We start from the raw sequence: 23,286 nt of genomic DNA, 5'->3' as shown, positions 1-23,286 counted from the left end.
CTCCCTATCCCTTGACCTCCTGTAAAATGGTTGCATTAAGAAATGCTCCATGAAGAAGAATCTGATCCCTTTTCTTGCAAATGAATGAACAGAAGGGCGGTGACTGCAGGCAGAAAACTAACAGCTCAATTTGACAATAGGTGCAGTAATTCCATCTGATCCACTTACTCAAAATTCTGGCAGGTTAAGTTGTTACAAGGTTATGACAGATTTAGGATGGCATCCAATAAAGTACTGCTTACATTGATTAAAGAATCTTTGTATTTAATGTGCAGCCTATAATTAGAGATAGCGATTACAGCATCATCTGCACGGCCCAAGTATTCCACACCTTCACCCTGGAGTACCGGAAAAGGAACCTGTAAATGACAACAACAGAAAGTTAAAACCGCACAACTCATTCACTGCAACATATTTTTATTTAATACGGAGATAAGAACCAAGGCTATTGCAGGATCACAGCTGCATTGTTTGGTGGAACCAGCAAAAACTCTACCTGCTCACGCATTCCACAAAACTGCCCTGCTCTGCACCAAACTTGCTCCTCGCGACCGGTCCGAACTCCGAACTGATGCCACTTCTTTACTTATTAATTGGATATTGACACTTACTGCAGGCAAGACTTCCTGATCTTGTGACTGTTTCTTAAACTCCCACTTGCAGTGAACGGCAGAATCAGAGTCACATGCTGACAGCATCTAAACGCTTGGATACAATGGAGTGCTCAAAAAGCTGTAACTGCACTGATTTATGCAAGACAATGACTGATCAGTACCTTGATAGGTAAACTTTCTATTATAAATAAAATATTTACTAAAAGATAATTTGTTGATTCATCACTCATTACTTCAATTAGCACTGATTTTCTTCAATTATGCTGTTCTACACACTCAAAAGAAATGAGACAGAGGTTTTCATGGCATGTAAGTACTATTTGAAATAGAGAAAGATACAGGGGCAGTGGGGAGACTGAGGAAGTGGATGTTTTACTATGTTAAATGCAAGTTATTGTAGTATAGAATCACCACAGACCCGATAGGCCGAATGGTTTCCTTCTATGGGTGTACTCACTGGTCAACTTTACACAAGTGTACCTGAAAGAAAGCAGTTTCCTTCCCTTTAATCCTGCTTTGTTCCAACTGAGAATGTGAAGAAAAAATGTTCAAGCTGGCTAAAATCCTGGCAGACCCATTCACAAGTTATATGTCTGCTAATCTTAGAATCTACAGCACAGGAAGATATTCGACTCATCGTGTCTGTGCTTCCTGTGCTGCAAAATGTATCGTGGGAAAATACCAGCAAGCTGTTGGGAACACTTGCCGAGTATTCTGCGATCCACGCCATTGCTAAACACTTTTCTTCTAAACGAGAGCAACCATGATCAACTTCAAGTTGAGAATTTTGTTCACGTTTGCAGTGTCGCTTTCATGAGGAAAATGGATCTTCAGAAAACTTCTAAACAGATCAATTTCTATAATGAGGTCCATATACATTTTCCAAACATTTCAGTATGAAAAGAAGTGCTAAAGTACAGTTGTTGAAGCTCAGTAGCCAGAAGGTAGTTAAGATTTTCACTCCTTGAACAGGTTTTCAGATGAGTACAAGTTCATGGATTAGAGGATGCCGTAGGGTATTCCATGATCAATCATGTCCAACATAGCAATTAATACTTTGTCTGCACTTCGAGAAAGAAAAAAATAAAGAACTTGTGTTTGCATAGCACATTTCACTTCCTCAGGAATTGCTTTCCAGCCAGTAATTGTTTAGGGAGAGGCACAGAGCGAGAGCGAGAGCAGAGAGGGGGGGGGGGGCACGCGAGCACGGACGGGCCGCGGGTGGAGGGGGTCAGGAGAGAGGGAGAGGGGAGGCTTTATTGCCTGCCCAGGTAACCAAGAAACTTGGCTGCCGGTTTACACTCCTGTAATTCGTGGGTGCCTCCAGAGCCAGCTCTACACAATTATCTTTTGCCTGGCAGATATGCCTGGGAGCAAATATAATGCACCAGAAATAGGACACGATTTCTCACCCCATGATTAATTTCCCAATTTGAAACTGGGCTCTATGAAGGAGGTGAACAGCAGAGGTCGAAGAGATGGGAGAAACACTTGACAAAAGTCAAGTTATGGGGCCCAAGTTTCCACACGATAAAAAACGGGCGCCCCTCCGAGCTGGGCGCCTGTTTATCGCGCCTAAAAAAAGAATCGCGATTCTGGAGCGTTCTGCAGCTCCTTGTCTGCCTGGTGCGGTGCCCAGGGGGGCACAGCCTACACTCGCGCCGATTTTGTAAGTGGGAGGGGGCGGGTACTATTTAAATTAGTTTTTTTCCTGCCGGCAACGCTGCGCGTGCGCGTTGGAGCGTTCGCGCACGCGCAGTGTGAAAAAAACATTGGCACTCGCCCATTTTTGTAGTTCTTTGTAGCCGTTTAATTTTTGAACATTTTTTTAATAAAAGCACATTGCCATCAGCACTTGCAGCCTTCTCACTGTCTCCCCCCCCCCCCCCCCACCCCCCGCGGGAAAAAACGGGCGCCCCCCCCCGCGGGAAAGAACGGGCGCCTCCTCTCTCTCCCCCCCCCCCCCCCACCGCGGGAAAGAGCGGGCGCCTCCTTCCTCCCCCCCCCCGCGGGAAGAACGGGCGCCTCCTCTCCTCTCCTCCACCCCCCACGGGAAAGAACGGGCGCCTCCTCCTCCCTGCCACCCACCCCCCGCGGAAGAACGGGCGCCTCAGGCTGACTGCAGCATTCTCCGTGACTTCACATAGGTAGGAAGATGGTTTATTTAATCTTTTCTTGGCTTATGTTTATTCAGGTTGGATTTATTTGTATAATATTTGTAGAAGTATAAATAAGGATTTATTGTAGAATTTAATGAGTTCCCTTCCCCCCCGCCTCCCCCCACCTCGTTCTGGACGCCCAATTTGTAACCTGCGCCTGATTTTTTAATGTGTAGAACAGGTTTTTTCAGTTCTACAAAAATCTTCACTTGCTCCATTCTAACTTAGTTTGGAGTACGTTTTCACTGTGGAAACTTTGAAATCAGGCGTCAGTGGCCGGACACGCCCCCTTTTGAAGAAAAAATTCTGTTCCAAAGTAGAACTGTTCTACCTGACTAGAACTGCAGAAAAAAAAATGTGGAGAATTACGATTTCTAAGATAGTCCGTTCTCCACCAGTTGCTCCTAAAAATCAGGCGCAAATCATGTGGAAACTTGGGCCCATGGTGTGGCAGGCAAGGTAAATGCAACAACATGGCTTCCAACAAATAACAACTTTGTTCATAATCATCCCTCAGTTTTATAAATAAAAGAAAAACTAGCATTTATATAGCACCTTTCACAACCACCAGACATCTCAAAGCGCTTTACAGCCAATTAAGTACTTTTGGAGTGTAGTCACTGTTGTAATGTGGGAAACGCGGCATCCAACTTGCTCACAGCAAACTCCCACAAACGGCAATGTGATAATGGCCAGATAATCGGTTTTTGTTATGTTGGTTGAGGGATAAATATTGGCCAGTACATCAGGGATAACTCCCCTGCTCTTCTTCAAAATAGTGCCTATGGGATTTTTTATGTCCACCTGAGGTGTCAGACAGGGCCTTGGTTTAATGTTTCATCTGAAAGGCGGCAAATTCAGCCGTGCAGCACTCCCTCAACACTGAAATGTCAACCTATATTTATGTGCTCAAGTCCCTGGACTGGGACTTGAACCCACAACCTTCTGACTCAGAGGAGTGTGCGCTACCCACAGCTGACAGAGATGAGGTTTGTCCGAGGAATTCAGAGGTGTCTCCCATCAATCTGTGCAGGAGATAATAAATCACACAATTAGTTTGTGACCAAGTAAACCCAAGGGCCATGTCAAACCATCACAGCAGCCTTTTATTAGCCCATTCTTGAGTACCTGTACAACAATCCCTCCTTACCTTTAAGCAACTTTCACCATATTTTATTACCTGCACGCAGGGGTTATCTATAGGAGTCGATTAAACATTTCAGAACATCCTTGAAAACTCCCATATTACATGAAAACCTGATCATTTTTATTGAGGGAACATAAACTTTCAAAACCAACACCGTTCATCATTTTAAGAGATAATTTGTTAGTCGATAACAGCAACTAAAAGGTCTGTCATCAGAAAATGTACCGTTTTGCTGTTGTAGCATAGACAAGCTTAATAATTGCTTAGTTCCATTTCAAGCTCCTGTTCTAATCTTCCTGCTGAGTCTGATCCTGATGCACAGATCTGACAGCAGCTCAGTAATGATTTGTTTTGCCTGCAATGCTGCATTTCGGTTTCTGGAAGTTTCAATGCTTTTTGCAATCTTATGCCACCAGACAGGCATCTTCCGAACTCGAGTTGCTGCTCAGCTAAGTTCCCACAGTCCCTGTCATTTGTATTAAAGTATTGTCATCTTCCTTATCAAACCCGATGCATCATCTGGTGAAGACGCTCCAGTCCCATACAGGGAGCATTCACATGACAACGAAGACATGTCCATGCCACTGGCTCATCTTTCACATGGTCATCTCATCACATTTACAAGATACAACTCAACTATGTACATCTAACAAGATCGGAGTGCTTCTTTTATGCATCTCTATATGGATGCCATGTCTTGCAGAATGAAAGCGAGCTTAAGAGCCCCCAGCTGCTGTAAATCCTGATCATGGTTGAGATGGTCAGGTAATGCAAGTGTTAAGTGTTCAATTTAGACCAAGCCCCCGTAACTCGCCCGACAGTCTAGTACTGTCTTCGTTCAGCCATCTTGTTGCAGATTTCTCCACAAACTGATTTAAGTCAGCCAGCCTTTCATATTTAACAGTTGCTACTGGACATGTGGCAGGGTACTTGGCCACCCATCCAAATTAAATTGAGAGTCCCAGTAATAAAAAGGGGCGATCACACCGCTGGGAGTGTATTGTAGACCCCGCCATCCCCCAGTCAGAGGGAGATAGAAGTCCAAATATGTAGGTAAATTTCTGAGAACTGCAAAAACTATATGGCAGTAATAGTAGGGGATTTCAACTACCCTAATATTAACTGGGATAAAATGAGAGAAAGGTATAAAAGGAGCGGAACGGAATTCCTAAAATGCATTCAGGAGAACTTTTTTAGCCAGTATGTAGCAAGCGCCAGAAGGGAGGGGGTGGCTCTGGATTTAGGGAGTGAATCTGGGCAGATGGAAGGGGCATCAGTGGGAGAGCACTTTGGTGCTGGTGATCATAATTCAGTTAGATTTAGGCTAGTTATAGAAAAGGACAAAGATAGACCAAGAATAAAACTTCTCAATTAGAGAAAAGCCAATTTTACTAAGCGGAGATGTGATTTAGCCAAAGTAGACTGGGAGCAGCTACCTAAAGGTAGATCAGTGTCAGAGCAGTGAGAGGCATTTAAGGAGGTCATCCAGAGGGTTCAGAGCAAGTATGTTCCCTTAAAAAAGGGTGGGACCAACAAATCCAGAGCCCCAGGATGTCCTGGGGCATACAGGGTAGGATAAAGAAAAAAAGGGAGGCTTATGACAGACATAGAGGGCTCAATATTGCAGAAACCCTAGGAGTATAGAAAGTGCAGGGGTGAAATTAAAAAGGGAAATTAAGGAAGCAAAGAGAGCATAAAACAAATTTGGCAAGCAAAATCAAGGAAAGCCCAATGTTTTAGAAATGTATTAAGAGCAAGAGGATAACTAAAGAAAGAGTAGGGCCTATTAGAGACCATAAAGGTAATCTGTGTATGGAGGCACAAGACGTGGGTATGGTTCTTAATGAATACTGTGTGTCTGTTTTCACAAAAGAGGGGGGTGATGTAGGCATTGCAATCAGGGAGGAGGAGTGTGAAATATTAGATGAAATAAACATAGGAAGTATTAAGGGGTTTAGCATTTTTGAAAGTGGATAAATTCCCAGGCCCAGATGAAGTGTATCCCAGGCTCTTAAGAGAAGCGAGAGAGGAAATACCATCATTTTCCAATCCTCTCTGGCTACAGGTGTGGTGCCGGAGGACTGGAGGTTGTACCTTTGTTTAAAAAAGGAGAAAAAAGGATAGACCAAGTAATTCCAGGCCAGTCAGACTAACCTCGGTGGTGGGAAAATTATTGGAAAAATATGAGGGTCAGGATAAATCTTCATTTAGAAAGACACAGATTAACATAGAAAATAGGTGCAGGAGTAGGCCATTCAGTCCTTCGAGCCTGCACCACCATTCAATAAGATCATGGCTGATCATTCCTTCAGTATCCCTTTCCTGCTTTCTCTCCATACCCCTTGATCCCCTGAGCCGCAAGGGCCATATCTAACTCCCTCTTGAATATATCCAATGAACTAGCATCAACAACTCTCTGCGACAGGGAATTCCACAGGTTAACAACTCTACGAGTGAAGAAGTTTCTCCTCATCTCAGTCCTAAATGGCCCACCCCTTATCCCAAGACTGTGTCCCCTGGTTCTGGACTTCCCCAACATGGGAACATTCTACCCACATCTAATCTGTCCAGTCCCGTCAGAATCTTATACGTTTCTATGAGATCCCCTCTCATCCTTCTAAACTCGTGTATAAAGGCCCAGTTGATCCAGTCTCTCCTCATATGTCAGTCCTGCCATCCTTGGAATCAGTCTGGTGAACCTGCGCTGCACTCCTTCAAGAGCAAGAATGTCCTTCCTCAGATTAGGAGACCAAAACTGAACACAATATTCCAGGTGAGGCCTCACCAAGGCCCTGTATAACTGCAGTAAGACCTCCCTGCTCCTATACTCAAATCCTCTAGCTATGAAGGCCAACATACCATTGCCTTCTTCACTGCCTGCTGTACCTGTATGCCAACTTTCAATGACTGATGAACCATGACACCCAGGTCTCATTGCACCTTCCCTTTTCCTAATCTGCCACCATTCAGATAATATTCTGTCTTCGTGTTTTTGCCCCCAAAGTGGATAACCTCACATTTATCCACATTATACTGCATCTGCCATGCATTTGCCCACTCACCTAACCTGTTCAAGTCACTCTGCAGCCTCTTAGTGTCCCCCTCACAGCTCACACCACCACCCAGTTTAGTGTCACCTGGAAACTTGAAGATATTACACTCAATTCCTTCATCCAAATCATTGATGTATATTGTAAAGAGCTGGGATCCCAGTACTGAGCCCTGCAGCACCCCACTAGTCACTGCCTGCCATTCTGAAAAGGACCAGTTTATCCCGACTCTGCTTCCTGTCTGCCAACCAGTTCCCTATCCATGTCAGTATATTACCCCCAATACCATGTGCTTTGATTTTGCACACCAATCTCTTGTGTGGGACCTTGTCAAAAGCCTTTTGAAAGTCCAAATACACCACATCCACTGGTTCTCCCTTGTCCACTCTACTAGTTACATCCTCAAAAAATTCCAGAAGATTTGTCAAACATGATTTCCCCTTAATAAATCCATGCTGACTTGGACCGATCCTGTCACTGCTTTCCAAATGCGCTGCTATTTCATCTTTAATAATTAATTCCAACATTTTCCCCACTGCTGATGTCAGGCTAATTACCCGCTTTTTCTCTCCCTCCCTTTTTAAAAAGTGGTGTTATATTAGCTACCCTCCAGTCCATAGGAACTGATCCAGTCGGTAGACTGTTGGAAAATGATCGCCAATGCATTCACTATTTCTAGGGCCACTTCCTTAAGTACTCTGGGATGCAGACTATCAGGCCTGGGGATTTATCGGCCTTCAATCCCATCAATTTCCCAAGGACAGTCAGCATAGATTTGTGAAGGGATGAAGGGACTTGGATGAAGGTACCGAGTGTAATGTAGCCAAGTTTGCTGATGATACAAAGATGGGTGGGAAAGCAAATTGTGTGGACACAAAAAATCTGCACAGGCTACGTGAGGGGGAAAAATTTGGCAGATGGAGTATAACGTGGGAAAATGTGAGGTTATCCACTTCGGCAGAAAAAATAGAAAAGCAAATTATAATTTAAATGGAGAAAAATTGCAAAGTGCTGCAGTCCAGAGGGGGCCTGGGGGTCCTTGTGCATGAAACACAAATAGTATGCAGGTACAGCAAGTAATCAGGAAGGCAAATGGATTATTGGCCTTTATTGCAAGGGGGATAGAATCTAAAAGCAGAGAAGTCCTGCTACAACTGTACAGAGTATTGATGAGGCCACACCTAGAGTACTGCGTACAGTTTTGGTCTCTGTATTTGTGGAAGGATGAACTTGCATTGGTGGCTGTTCAAAGAAGGTTCACTAGGTTGATTCTAGAGATGAGGGGGTTGACTGACGAAAATAGTTTGAGTAGGTTGGGCCTATACTCATTGGAGTTCAGAAGAATGAGAGGAGATCTTATCGAAACATAAGATAATGAGGGGACTCGACAAGGTGGATGCAGGGAGGATATTTCCACTCATAGGGGAAACTAAGACTAGGGGGCATTCTCTTAGAATAAGGGGCCACCCATTTAAAACTGAGATGAAGAGGAATCTCCTCTGAGGGTTATAATTCTCGGCCCCAGAGAGCCATGATGGCTGGGTCATTGAATATATTTAAGGCGGAGATGGACAGATTTTTGAGCGATAAGGGATTTGAGGGTTATGGGGAGCGGGCAGGGAAGTGGAGCTGAGTCTATGATCAGATCAGCCATGATCTTATTAAATGGCGGAGCAGGCTCAAGGGGCTAAATGGCCTACTACTGCTCCTATTTCTTATGTCTGACATGACAGTGAGCCAGTGATCTACACTGCGTCAGATATTATGTCAGACAGTGAACCAGTGGCCTCCCGACCTGCAAGAGAACACCTCCGCAGGTCAGGGCATAAAAGAGCTGGAGCGGCGAGCTCTGCAACATCGTGGCAACTGACCTGCGAGAGAACAAGAGCTGGAGCATACCACTACAACTTCCAGCGCGAGCTGACACAAATGGGTGATGTCATCAGGACCCAGGTCACTGGAACGTGGGCTGGAGCATCGGCGGGGCCCTGGTAAAGCAGAGGAGCGGTAAGGTCGTGGCGGAGGTGCGGCGAGTGATCGAGGCGGAGGAGCGTTGAGGGATCATGGCTGAGATTTGGTGGGTGATCATGGCGGAGGTTCGGCGAATGTTTGATACGGAGGGAGATCGTGGCGGAGGTTCGACGAATGTTTGGTACGGAGGTACGGCGGGAGATCGTGGCGGAGATGCAGCGAGTGTTTTTGTGGCGGAGGAGCGGTGAGGGATCGTGGCGGAGGTGCGGCGAGTGTTTTTGTGGTGGAGGAGCGGCGAGGAATCGTGGCGGAGGTGCGGCAAATGAGGGTACGGGGCACAGAAGAGCCGAGGGCCCAGGGGTAGCACGGGCCAGCCCACACTGCGATATGCGTGCGCATAGGTCCATGCAGCAGAGGTCTCCAGTCATCCTGGTTAACTCTTGCCACTGTCAAGCCCGTGTGGTGGCTGGTGAGCAACGGTCACCACACGTTAAAAAAATCCACGCACAGGCATCTTCCACCCCCTCAATTGGTGTTCACAAATGGAACATCAGGTCCTTCATTGAAACATCTGTGAACTACAGTACATGGACGACATATGCGTCTGTGCACAGAGTCTGAACTCCAAGTCATAATCAACATTTCACTGAGGCGTACGAAAGCATGGGCCTTACACTAAACATCCGTAAGACAAAGGTCCTCCACCAGCCTGACCCCGCCACACAGCATTACCCCACCCAGTCATCAAGATTCTTGGCGCGGCCCTGGACAACGTGGACCACTTTCCATACCTCGGGAGCCTATTATCAACAAGGGCAGACATCGACGACAAGATTCAACACCGCCTCCAGTGTGCCAGCGCAGCCTCCAGCCGTCTGAGGAAAAGAGTGTTCGAAGATAATCAGGCCCTCAAATCTGCCACAAGCTCACGGTTTACAGGGCTATAGTGATACCCGCCCTCCTGAATGGTTCAGAGATGTGGACCATATACAGTAGAGACATCAAGTTGCTGGAGAAATACCATCAACGATGACTTCACAAGATCCTGCAAATTCCCTGGGAGGACAGATGCGCCAATGTTAACACCCTCAACCAGGCCAACATCCCCAGCATTGAAACACTGACTACATTCTACCAGCTCCGCTAGGCGGGCCACATTGTTCGCATGCCTGACAAGACTCCCAAAGCAAGCGCTCTATTCTGAACTCTTGCACAGCAAGCGAGGCCAAGGTGGAAAAGTTTCAAGGACACCCTCAAAGCCTCCTTGATAAAATGCAACATCCCCATTGACACCTGGGAATCCGTGGCCAAAGACCACCCTAAGTGGAGGATGTGTATCCAGGAGGGCGCTCAGCACCTCGAGTCTCATCATCGAGAGCATGCAGAAATTAAGTGCAGGCAGTGGAAGGAGCATGCGGCAAACCAGTCTGACCCACCCTTTCCTTCAACGACTGTCTATCCCACCTGTGACAGAGACTGTAATTCCCATATTGGACTGTACAGTCACCCAATAACTCATTGAGAGTGGAAGCAAGTCTTCCTCGATTTTGAGGGACTGCCTATGATGAGAGTACTGCATGCAGTTCTGGTCACCACATTACAGAAAATATGTGATTGCACTAGAGGAGAGTTACAAGGAAGTTGCCTAGACAGGAGAATTCTAGCTATGAAGAAAGATTGGACAGGCTGGGGTTGTTTTCTTTGGAACAGAGGTGGCTGAAGGGAGACCTTATTGAGGTGTACAAAATTTATGAAGGGCCTAGATCGAGTGGATAGGAAAGACCTATTTCCCTTAGCAGAGGGGTCAACAACCAGGAGGCATAGATTTAAAGTAATTGGTAGGAGGTTCAGAGGGGATTCGAGAGGGAATGTTTTCACCTCGAGGGTGGTGGGGGTCTGGAACGCACTGCCTGAAAGGGTGGTAGAGGCAGAAACCCTCTCCACATTTAAAAAGTACTTGGATATGCACTTGAATGCCTTAACCTACAAGGCTATAGAACAAGAGCTGGAAGTGAGATTTGGCTGGATAGCTCTTTGTCGGCCGGCATGGTCACAATGGGCCGAATGGCCTCCTTCCGCGCTGTAAATTTCTATGACTTTATATTTCCAATATCTGGATAATTAAAGAGCTCTACAGAGGATCATATTTTCCATGCACGCAGGTACTGTCTATTCAGAATGATTTTTCCAATGATAAACATGGAAGGAGTGTATCAAATTAAAAACCAATGCGTATAAGGTGGCCAAAGTTAGTGGGAAACTAGAAGATTGGGAAAATTTTAAACGACAGCAAAGAATGACTAAGAAAGCAATAAAGAAAGGAAAGATAGATTACGAAAGTAAACTTGCGCAAAACATAAAAACAGATAGTAAAAACTTTTACAGATATATAAAATGGAAGAGAGTGACTAAAGTAAATGTTGGTCCCTTAGATGATGAGAAAGGGGATTTAATAATGGGAAATGTGGAAATGGCTGAGACCTTAAACAATTATTTTGCTTCGGTCTTCATAGTGGAAGACACAAAAACCATGCCAAAAATTGCTGGTCACAGGAATGTGGGAAGGGAGGACCTTGAGATAATCACTATCACTACGGGGGGTAGTGCTGGACAGGCTAATGGGACTCAAGGTAGACAAGTTAACTGGTCCTGATGAAATGCATCCCAGGGTATTAAAAGGGATGGCGGAAGTTATAGCAGATGCATTCGTTATAATCTACCAAAATTCTCTGGACTCTGGGGAGTTACCAGCGGATTGGAAAGCAGCTAATGTAACGCCTCTGTTTAAAAAAAGGGGGCAGACAAAAGGCAGGTAACTATAGGCTGGTTAGTTTAACATCTGTAGTGGGGAAAATGCTTGCAGCTATCATTAAGGAAGAAATAGCAGGACATCTAGATAGGAATAGTGCAATCAAGCAGACGCAACATGGATTCATGAAGGCGAAATCATGTTTAACTAATTTACTGGAATTCTTTGAGGATATAACAAGCATGGTGGATAGAGGTGTACCGATGGATGTGGTGTATTTAGATTTCCCAAAGGCATTCGATAAGGTGCCACACAAAAGGTTACTGCAGAAGATAAAGTTACGCAGAGTCAGAGGGAATATATTAGCATGGATCGAGAATTGGCTGGCGAACAGAAAGCAGAGAGTCGGGATAAATGGGTCCTTTTCTGGTTGGAAATCGGTGGTTATTGGTGTGCCACAGGGATCGGTGCTGGGACCACAACTGTTTACAATATACATAGATGACCTGGAAGAGGGGACAGAGTGTAGTGTAACAAAATTTGCAGATGACACAAAGATTAGTGGGAAAGCGGGTTGTGTAGAGGACACAGAGAGGCTGCAAAGAGATTTAGATAGGTTAAGCAAATGGGCTACGGTTTGGCAGATGGAATACAATGTCGAAAAATGTGAGGTCATCCACCTTGGGGAAAAGAAAACAGTAAAAAAAAAGGGAATATTATTTGAATGGTGAGAAATTACAACATGCTGCGGTGCAGAGGGACCTGGGGGTCCTTGTGCATGAATCCCAAAAAGTTAGTTTGCAAGTGCAGCAGGTAATCAGGAAGGCGAATGGAATGTTGGCCTTCATTGCGAGAGGGATGGAGTACAAAAGCAGGGAGGTCCTGCTGCAACTGTACAGGGTATTGGTGAGGCCGCACCTGGAGTACTGCATGCAGTTTTGGTCACCTTACTTAAGGAAGGATATACTAGCTTTGGAGGGGGTACAGAGACGATTCACTAGGCTGATTCTAAAGATGAGGGGTTACCTTATGATGATAGATTGAGTAGACTGGGTCTTTACTCGTTGGAGTTCAGAAGGATGAGGGGTAATCTTATAGAAACATTCAAAATAATGAAAGGGGAGACGAGAACTAGGGGGCACAGCCTCAAAATACGGGGGAGCCAATTTAAAACCGAGTCGAGAAGGAATTTCTTCTCCCAGAGGGTTGTGAATCTATGGAATTCTCTGCCCAGGGAAGCAGTTGAGGCTAGCTCATTGAATGCATTCAAATCACAGATAGATAGATTTTTAACCAATAAGGGAATTAAGGGTTATGGGGAGCGGGCGGGTAAGTGGAGCTGAGTCCACAGCCAGATCAGCCATGATCTTGTTGAATGGCGGAGCAGGCTCGAGGGGCTAGATGGTCTACTCCTGTTCCTAATTCTTATGTTCTTATGTTCTTATGAAAATGATCTCATTCATTGTGGAATGGCCATTGATACAGATCTAGCTGAACCAAAGATGATTTATGTGATGGAGGGGTGCCATCTGGCCCAGCAAAGCTAGCGACCTTGACTATACAGATTATATTATGTTGCTGTCGAGACAGAGGCATATTTCAAGTCAAACACGGTAGGGGGGGGGGGGGGGGAGGGAGTTAAGTTACAACCGAGTGATGAGCAATAATGATAAAGGTCTCAGATTATGCAAGTAACTTTCTCATTCCTTAACTTTCTTCAGCTCCTGCTTTCACGTTTGCACACCCTGAAACTCAACTCCAAAAACTGCCAGTTATAAGTCTCCAGGAGAATTCAACTCAACTGGTATTTACAGCTCTCCTTCCCACAGCGTTAATACATAATGCAGTGTTCGTGTCAGATCACTTTTTCTGTTCAGCTTCAAAACGCACCTCATCAAATGCATTTATTAATATAAAAGATGGAGTATGAACCAACCATCTTCCAGTGATTGGGGTCGTTTTGTGATAAGTTTTCTTTATTCTAAAAACAGCTCAGGTAGAAATCCTCAATTCAAGTATCCCACGCAGGAAGAGGACAAAGCTACACAATCTCCTTCCTTCAAGAAACTCCTTGGAACAAGATACAATGTCACTGCATCATTGTGAGCCCAGGTACAAGTTAGTCAGCTCTTAATCAGCATCAATGGTGAAAATCAAACAAAAATCAATCACATTGCCCGTTAGAAGGATGATATGCAGACTCATCACCCAGAATCTACACCAGCAAAGATTCCTGTCAATACAAATATGAATTTCAATCAAGTCCAAAACACACACCTTCCTAATCACCAACGTGTACTATTCAGTCAGGGGGAACTTCAACCACACCTCATGTGAACCTTGAAAACCAGTTGGAAGGTAACCCCAATCAAGAACAGTGAGTGTTTGAGTCTTTCAATCAACATTTATGCAAGCAATTTCTGAAGCCAATCTGCACTCCTCCTTGCATTGGTACCAAGACTCACTGAAGTCGTCTTCTCGTCATTCCCAACAACTTTGGAACTTTATCTCCCTCAGTTTTCTTCTCTCCTTACATGTCTGCAGGCTTTTAAAACTCAAGCTTAGCATTGCCCAAACACGAGTACTTGTTCACTCACTAAGTTTGATGCGGTCCTGCACTTCGTTTTCTCCATTTATAAAAATCACAACTTCTGAAATATATTGTGAGGACAGTATCTACTCTGCTCCAAATGGTAGCCCGCTACTAAGTAGTGTACAGAATATTCAATCGAGAACAAAATGTTCAGTTACTGGATAAATTCATTGAACTGCTTTTATACATTACATTGTTCACTACCTCACTTCAATACAGCTGCCAATGGGCTGCAATGTTGCTGCAGTTTAGCCAGTTCCCTTCATTGAGTTTGGTTCACTAATATTTACCAGAAAGTACTACCAGTGGAGATACAAACTTCACAACACCTCTACACACTACATTTCGAATAAACTGAATAGAACCTTTATTAACAAGAACATAAGAAATCAAAGTAGGAATAGGCCATACGGCCCCTCGAGCCTGCTCCGCCATTCAATACGATCATGGACTCAGCTCCACTTCCCTGCCCGCTCCCCATACCCCTTATTGTTCAAGAAACTGTCTATTTCTGTCTTAAATTTATTCAATGTCCCAGCTTCCACAGCTCTCTGAGGCAGCAAATTCCACAGATCCACAACCCTCAGAAGAAATTTCTCCTCAATGTATGTTTTAATTAAGGATGAGCCCCAATTTTACCTTGTTACTATATTGCATCAATCTGTATTGCTAAAGAAATGTTTCTGAACCTGCATAAATCCAGGTCGTGTCAGTTTGACAGGAATTCCAAGTCAGTCTAGCACCCCTCCAGTTTAGCTCATTATTTCAGCCACATGTAGCACTTCAAGCATCTGCTATGTTCAGCAGCATTTCTCAGTATTGTGTTAAAATCTCTTTTACATTAGCACTGCTTATCCATTTGTTCCCAGTACAATTCCCTTTTACTCACTGCCACCATTCTGTGCAGGTGTTTAACTGCACAATGTATCTGCAATAAGAGGTTAGTGTAGCTTTTTAAAAATGAGGAATACTGAATGAAGGGAGATAAATAACTAGTCTGTAACTTTAAATATCAAAACTAGTCATTTTAAAATGTAAAAATACTTCTGCACTTTGCCTTTTAAACCTCGCTGTTCTTTAAAAATGAGCCACGGCCTAGTTCCAATGAAATGGGTTACAGGAGTACAGTAAATCACGTTAGACATGCCTACCTAAACACTTCATTCTTTTGTCCACACTTCTCTTTTTTTTTTAATTTAATACAGAGGGTTCAAATCTGGCCCTGACCAGAACCTCTCAGACGTTTACTTCCAGCCTACTCCGTGTCTTGGGGAAATTCTGTCAGAAAAACTAATGATCCATGAGCTGCTGGCAGATGTGTGCTACACCTCTCCACAGGAAGACGGTTTTAATCTGGTCTTTAATTAAAGCATGGGAATTCCAACTGCTTTGATTATTTACAGCAAGGAAACAGTCAAGGTCAACAGCAGTACTTTCTAGTTCTAATCTACAAGTTAGAACACATCATTTTATAAGCACAGCATGTCTGCAATTTTACCATTACAGCTACTTAACTGGTTCAAGGTCAGTTATTTTACCAAAATCAAATTATTAACCGACAGTTGCTTGAATTTCAATACAGTGCTTGATGCAAGACTTGGTGTATTGTTACCAATGCACTATAGAACAAACAGCCGTCAATGCGGTTTACATTATTTGCTGATTAAGGTATCACACATGACTCAAATCATTCCCTTTTCCCCAGTAACAGACCAATATCCACTAGTACTTGACCCGAGCATTATATACACAACCCAATTTTAGGACAAAGTCCATCATTGTATTGCTGGGTGTTATTCTGCAATTCATGCAAACACACAAAAATCTTACAAGATTAAAAAAAAATTGTATTTATATAGCGCCTTTCACAACTTCAGGATGTCCCAAAGCACTATACTGCCACTGAAGTACTTTAAGTGTAGTCACTGCTGTAATGCAAGAAATCACACTTTACGGAAATCCCAGGAGCAACAGTGCTATACATTTATTCTCAAATTATTGCACTGCTTCCGATACAGGCCTGGTCCTTCGGTGTTGAAATTGACCAATGGATATTCCAGGTAGATTAGACAACAAAACTAAATCTTGCTCATGAATTTCTGATTCTGGCTACAAACTTTCATCAATGTTGAGTAAGGGCTGTGCAAGCCACCATTGGCAAAGTGAATTTTTGATCTGTATAAGCAGGCGGAATCAAAATAGCGAACCTGATGAAAGTGCCAGTGGTGGAGTTCATTTGCTTTTTAGGTGATGCTCTCAACGAGGGCTAACTATCCCCAACAGTGCTACTGTGTAGTTAATGCTCAGGGTTGCCCATCATGTTGTGCTTGCACCAGGAGGCACCTCTATAATGTAAAGGGAGCAGCCAAATGGTTTACACAATGGTATCTCTTTTGAAAGGTAAAACTCAACTACTCCTTTTTCAGTAGAAGTAGGTAAATGACACAAAGGCTGGAGAACAGTTTGATGGCCGATTCTCCTCTCCACCCCCCCCGGCCAAACAAGGGAAAGGACAAAGAATAATGGCAGAATGCTCAGTAAAGTGATTTCACTCCTGCCCTAGTCACTGGAAAAGGCACTGTTACCAATCGCAGTGACTTTAACGTAACTACACACTTGCAGTTGTTTGAATTTGGGGCCAGCTACTGTTGAAATGGGAGGTTTGTAGAGCTACAGAAGCTGCAGCTGAAGTGAAGAAGTGTCTCAGGAAGCAGATCTGCAATACGAATAGAGCAACTATCCAATCTTCTGCCATAGTTGGTGTAGCATACAATGTATATGTACAGGAAGGAACATGAAGACACTCAAGAGTTCAGACAGAAAAACATTCAATACTGATCGAATCTATTGTGAAAACTTCCGCCAATGGAAAAGCTCAAAGCACATAAACACTTACTTGGTAATTAGCAGGCCTGACCCAGCCAGTTCAGCACTGCACATCAGAGACTACACACAGGTCAATGTTCCCTGAAAGCTGTGCTTTGCTCAGCCTGCTCCTTTTAATGCACGGTCCTTTTAAAGTTCTGCCCCTGCGCGGTATTTACAATGGAAAAGCCGCTGCACGGCCTGTGTGGGACCTTTCCCATTACTGCGCGGCCGTGCAGCTTACAGTGAACATTGCTACAGGATGTTACAATTTGATCTGAGCACCCTTCTCATTCTCCACAGGTTTATCCTACTGCATCCCAGCCCGTGGTTTCAAATCTCTCTGATTCATGGTTCCACAGGCACCAGTCATCCTCTGGCATCTAGCCCACTTGGCTATTCCTCATGGGGAGCTAAAATAGAGGCGATTAAGTGGGAGAAACAACTTATTCGGCTTCTTTAACAAAGCCCTTCAAGCATCTTCAAAGCCATGTGGATTTGTCACATCTGCTCTGTGACTTTAAGACTTGTGTATTTCTGTGGCTTAACATCCTTCGTACACACCGATATCTTCCAACAATATAAATCATTGTTGTTAATACTTACCGATCAGAATAACATGTACTATAGGGACTGTTCTAGTGAAGAGCTAGCATGGACACAATGGCCATAATGACCTCTTTCTGTGCTGCAAGCTTCAATTGTTCTATAACTGTAGAGTAACTGGTGTTGCTTGCCCCGAGGGATTTTCACTAAAACTACACGCCTTCCTGAAATAGCAATTCTGCTTTACACAACACTATGTACAGAGCCATCAGCCTAACAAACTACCAAACGCACCATCACTTCGCATGGTAAACTCTTAGAGGACAGACACACACACAATGTCTGTTGAGTGGCTCCCTGCATATGGCTGAAGGAGCATAGCGGTTCTATAAAAGATTCACACTGTGCTTCAAGATCCAAATAGTACACAAAGGCGATTGATTCCTAAATAACAGTCATGGAAATGTTTATGTAACACTCAACGACCTAAAAATTATTTAGGTTGTTGAGTGCTACATATATGAACTGCATCAACTAAGTAGGATGTGCGGTTCTGGTCACCATATTACAGGAAGGATCTCCTGACATCCAACTGATACCTGGCATTAGATTCCTGAACTACAAAATGAGACTACAGAAGCTGAGTTTGTTTACATTAGCGAAGACTTGGTGGGGTGAGGGGTGGGGGGCGGGGGGGGGAGAAAGAGAACAGAGGGGATCTTTATTGATATATTCAGGTTCCTGAGGGATAATGAACAAGTTGAGATCCAACAGGGGCACCAGGGAGAGACTGGTGAGGAGAGGGGTTAGAGGGGCCTGGATGGAATTCAGAATAAGGGAAACTGGATGGATCAGCTACAACAGTGATGTCTAATCTAAAACCGTCTCATCTAGCAGAGAGGAGCAGCCAGAGTATGGGCAGTGGTCAAATTCAGCTTTCCTCATTTTTTGCTTTAGTGGGATCCATCCAACTCTCACTGTAAAGGTCAGGGCAACTACCCATCCAGCCAACTCCACTCTACAATCTGAAACTTGTAACCAAATACCACGATAAATGATGTGTGCTGGTAATTAGATTAAATGAACTCGGAACTGAATCCAAGATTTTAGCAACTGCAAAAAACACACTTTTTTCAGTCAGCTTTTTAGATTTCTTGCTGGAACTTCTGCCCAACTCAATACCGAAAGTTGTATGAATGCAATGGTCACCTTATGATCAAAGCTTCAGAGTAGCTTGACAGACATCCTGTTGAAGATGCAGGATATTGTGGAGTTCCTCACTATCACATCCAAATCAATTTAGCTTTGACTGTAATAAACAGCATTTTGCTTCTTTGGCCACTGCAGCAGAGAAAAATTAATCGCATCTTCCCATAATTCGCTATTTAAAAATAAGCCTTCTGCCGCCACATCAGTCCGGTCGAGAGAATGCCGCATTGCTGATACTAATACCTTCTTCCTGTGCTGATGCCATACACATCTCTGGTTCACTACAAAACTTTTCAACAAACATGATTGGCAACAAGGAAAACAGCAAATGGAAGTCAGCCATGCCGACAACAGGCAGGGCTGGGGTGGTGAGAGAGTGTTTTCCTACATTACAATAGTGACTACACTTCAAAAAGTATTTAATTGTCTGTAAAGCGCTTTGGGATGTCCTAAAGCACTATATAAATGTAAGTCTTTGTTTTCACTAAGCAGCTTAAACAGCACTAGTCAAACAGTCTCCTGGACCAATGCAGAAATGTTTCCTGGTGATGTCTTGGGAGTCAAAATGAAAGTAGTCACCATAAAATGGCTATTTTTAAAAACTTTTAAAACTTGCAATTTTGAACCAAAATTCATATATACACAGATTAAAGCAGTTTTCAGTCATCAATTAAAGTCACACAATCACAGAACAAAACGAATTGTAAGAAGGTTTAAAATCAACATTCTCTTCCGTTCTGGGGTACAGTTTCATGAGCCAGAAATCCTTCAGTAGCTTACCCAGGTGTGAGTTTAGATAGATATTCGCATGTGCACGCTCGCCAGCAACAGTTAATGAAAAGCAATGAAGTGTCACAACCCCGAGCTGATTTTTCCGCTCCTAGTTCATTGGCAGACCCTGTGGCACAGATTTCGCTGGAGCAAGGAATCTCACAGCATGCCTTTAGACTTGTTCATGCATGTTTAGTTTTTTAATTGCCCACAAAGTTGTGGGAAGTATGAGGGAATAGGACTCCTGGGACCTTGGACAGTATCTCCTTTGCCAATGAGATGAAAGGATTGAGAAATAAACACAGAGGAAGGACTGAGAAGGAGCATGAAAGAGAGTGGATTAATTCATATCAAATCAGACACAGAAGGAGATATAAAAAAAAAATGGAGAGGTTGGATTAAAAGATGGAAAAAGAGAGACCGAAAGGATTTTTTAAAAACATTAACAATTCACAACCTGAAGGAATGAGACTCCACATTTGTAATTGTTCACTTTCAGCCAGAGGTTAATTGGAAGTCATTAACAATTATCAGATTGTTGAAAGGGTACTTACTGTTGATTACTCGGTTTGACTTTCTGTGGCGGGTTTAATGGGCAATTCCTGTGCAACTGCAGCAACTTCATGAAACTCACGGGGAGGATCAGTGCCAGCTGCCATTTGTGAACCTATCGGCAGAGTGGTGCTAATCGGCCAGCAACTTGTGGCGATTCACAAATCATAGGTGTCCCTTCCTCGCCATAAGTTGCTGGCCAATTTGCACATTAATAAGGGCTTGCGTCGTTCAGACGCAGTTATTTCTTCATCAAAATCTGGGTCGATATGTGGCATCCCAATTGTTGCCCTGACTGAAATGTGCTAGTTCAGGATAAAATGAATGGTTTAGTGCTTCATTGGCCAATGCCTTACTTATTTCAGCCCTACACCAGACAAGGGGGCCCCAGCTGTACCACAGAGGAAGACCAAACACATAGTTCAGTGCTGCACTGCACAGGAGCAGCTATAATCTTAGAAATTACAACACAGAAGGCTGCTATTCTGTCCTGTCTCTCTCTGCTAATTCTTCAACTGGAGCTATCTACACTAAACCCTGCCTTGTCCCTATATCTGTTGTAATATTTAAAATTGTTTTTTTTCTAATTACAAAGAAGTGCTAATGCAAAAATATAAAGTTAGACAACTGCAGTTGTATTACAACAAAATGCTTGAAATACATTGGCCTAGAAATTGCTGTCTGAGGCGTACCTCCGGAGTACCCCTCCGAGACCCGCGCACCTTCGGAGTAAGCCTCTGACCCACAAAATAATTCTGAAAGTGCCTCCTGCGAAGAGCTGCGGTCTCAGGCCTCCATGCAGATGGTAGCGTGGTTCAGAAGCACCCCTGGGATCATGTGGGCCCAGTCCTCCAGTGACAAAGGAGAATTCCATTGCAATCATTTACAAAGGGGACTCCCTAATGATATGTAATGGAATGCCCACATAATCATACAATGTACAGAATTTGAATAATTAAAACAGAATTTTAATTAATGTACTGAATTATAAATGTAGTCGTAAGTTCCTTCATCGCACTAACCTCAATAAAAATGTAATTTTTTTGATAAATAATTTTAAACATCTTAATCAAGGTCAATATTTGCATAAACTCATTTTAAAAAGTGTATGTGCACAATTTTGGATTTTTAAATTTTGTTAAGCCTTAATATATATATATAACATACACACACCTTTATGCTGATGCAAGCAGGTCCTACACCTGCTTTTACCAGCTGTGGGCAATTGCTAGACAAACAGCCCAACTCTGCACCAGCAATTTTCAGATGGATCAGATGATCTTGACAGATCGCAAGTTCCAGAGTTTGTGCTTAAAAATGGATTACAACGGCGTACTCAGAGCACGCCGTCATGGAGACTGCAATTTCAGGGCCGTTAGTTGTTTTCAGACAATTTAGAGTAGCAATGAAGGCTATTTAGAACTTGGGAATTAGAATCCATTCCACCTCAAAGCACCAAATGTAATGGCAATTCTGTGCCCAACACACAGCCTCAGCATGAACAACAGGCAGTTTTACGCTCAGCGCAGTCACTAATGTTAAGTGTATAAAATATTCAGACCAGATCCACTTGAACTGTGAAAAACACTCAGCAGTACTGGTTAAACAATACCAGAGTGAAGTACACTAATTATAAATCTGTCACTTATGATAGAGTGGAGTAAGTTAGGAGTGACCAACAAATTGTATTGACAGGATTTTTCCTGTAGTGTGTTGGAACAGGTATCCTCGAGAAGCTTACGACAATATTGACATCATTTTTTGGTGTGCAAAATTAGAGGGATGTGTAATGTGTGCAATGTAAAGCATATTGTGCCATGCTTTAGGGAAGGGGACCTAGGCACAGTATGTCAACCTAGCCCCATCAGACAAGGGTAAAGGGGCACATTGGTGTGCTGGGCATAACTGAGTGGGGTGGGAAATGGGGCAGGGAAGCTAGGCAGGCTGTGCCACACCGTATGGCTAGACACACTCTGCTGGGGACAGAGGAATTCTCATTCGTGAGCAGTATTGTTGCAGACAGTACCTGCAGGTCCTCCTCCTCCTTCACCAGCTCTTTCCGCGGGAATAGGTCCTTGGCCTGGATGTACTCCAAACTGGGTGGCCCCTCCTCACCCTGTCAACAAAAACAGGCATGGGTCAGTAAGGTGGATATTGAGCTCAGAACATGCATAGCATGCTTAGAATTGAGGAAACTACTACAATAGGTACAATACGTGAACCCATGGAGCAGACCCCGCGGAGGTAAAAAAAAGGCTCATTGAGCCCATTTTGAACAAGGACCCATAGCTAAAGCCTCCCCTCTTCTGGAGATTATAGCATTTCATAAAAAAGGGTTTGGCTTCAAACTGTTGCAATTAATGATCAGTCCACTTCATCCCAACACCCAAAGTCACGGTCATGGCAGCAGGATCACAAACTAAACAAAGGGAATTTAAACCCTAATTGCAACTCAGGACGGTATATTGGACTCGGTATCCATTTCCTTCTGCCAATCAGAAGCACACTCACCATTACAGAAGTTCATTGTGTAACAATGTTGCTGCTGTTCTGCAATGAGTCTCAGCCCTTCCGGTCTGATAATTCTAAGAAAAGGTTAGCTCTCTCACAAGGGGCCACTTAATGACAATGAGGAATAGGATTCCGATCGGATTGCTCCACTCCTTAGCCTACAGTAGAGATAAATGGGTCATTTTCCTGTCAGCAGACTGTAACTGGTGAAGTGCCGCAAGGATCAGAGCTTGCGCCTCAGCTATTTACAATCTATATTAATGACTCAGATGAAGGGACCGAGTGCAATGTATTCAAGTTTGCTGATGATATAAAGCTAGGTGGGCAAGTAAGCTGTGAGGAGGATACAAAGCCAGCAAAAGGATACAGACAGGTTGAGCGAGTGGATAATATGGTGGCAGATGCGAGGAAGTGAGAGGTTATTCACTTTGGTGGGAAGAATAGAAAAATAGAATATTTTTTAAACGGTGAGAAACTATTCTATGTTAGTGTTTGGAGAAATTTAGATGCCCTTGTACAGAAAACACAAAGTTAGCACACAAGTAGGAA

At 43.7% G+C, this 23,286-nt stretch overlaps 1 protein-coding gene across 8 annotated transcripts in view; it reads right to left on the bottom strand.

Moving 5' to 3' along the window:
• The window catches only part of mtmr4 (myotubularin related protein 4), a 198,502-nt gene that overhangs the window by 82,250 nt on the left and 92,966 nt on the right, over positions 1–23,286 (bottom strand). For 6 of the 8 annotated variants that reach the window (XM_070857244.1, XM_070857245.1, XM_070857246.1 and 3 more), the window contains 2 exons: positions 22,253–22,342; positions 243–359 (listed from right to left, as the gene is read on the bottom strand). In XM_070857244.1, the coding sequence (XP_070713345.1) occupies positions 243–359; positions 22,253–22,342 (207 nt within the window). The remainder of the gene's footprint in view (positions 1–242; positions 360–22,252; positions 22,343–23,286) is intronic. The other 2 variants (XM_070857250.1, XM_070857249.1) reach the window with 1 other exon arrangement.

The sequence above is a fragment of the Pristiophorus japonicus genome, chromosome 16 (assembly GCF_044704955.1).
Source record: "Pristiophorus japonicus isolate sPriJap1 chromosome 16, sPriJap1.hap1, whole genome shotgun sequence".
NCBI lineage: Eukaryota > Metazoa > Chordata > Chondrichthyes > Pristiophoridae > Pristiophorus > Pristiophorus japonicus.
This window is presented reverse-complemented; position numbering and strand designations above follow the sequence as displayed.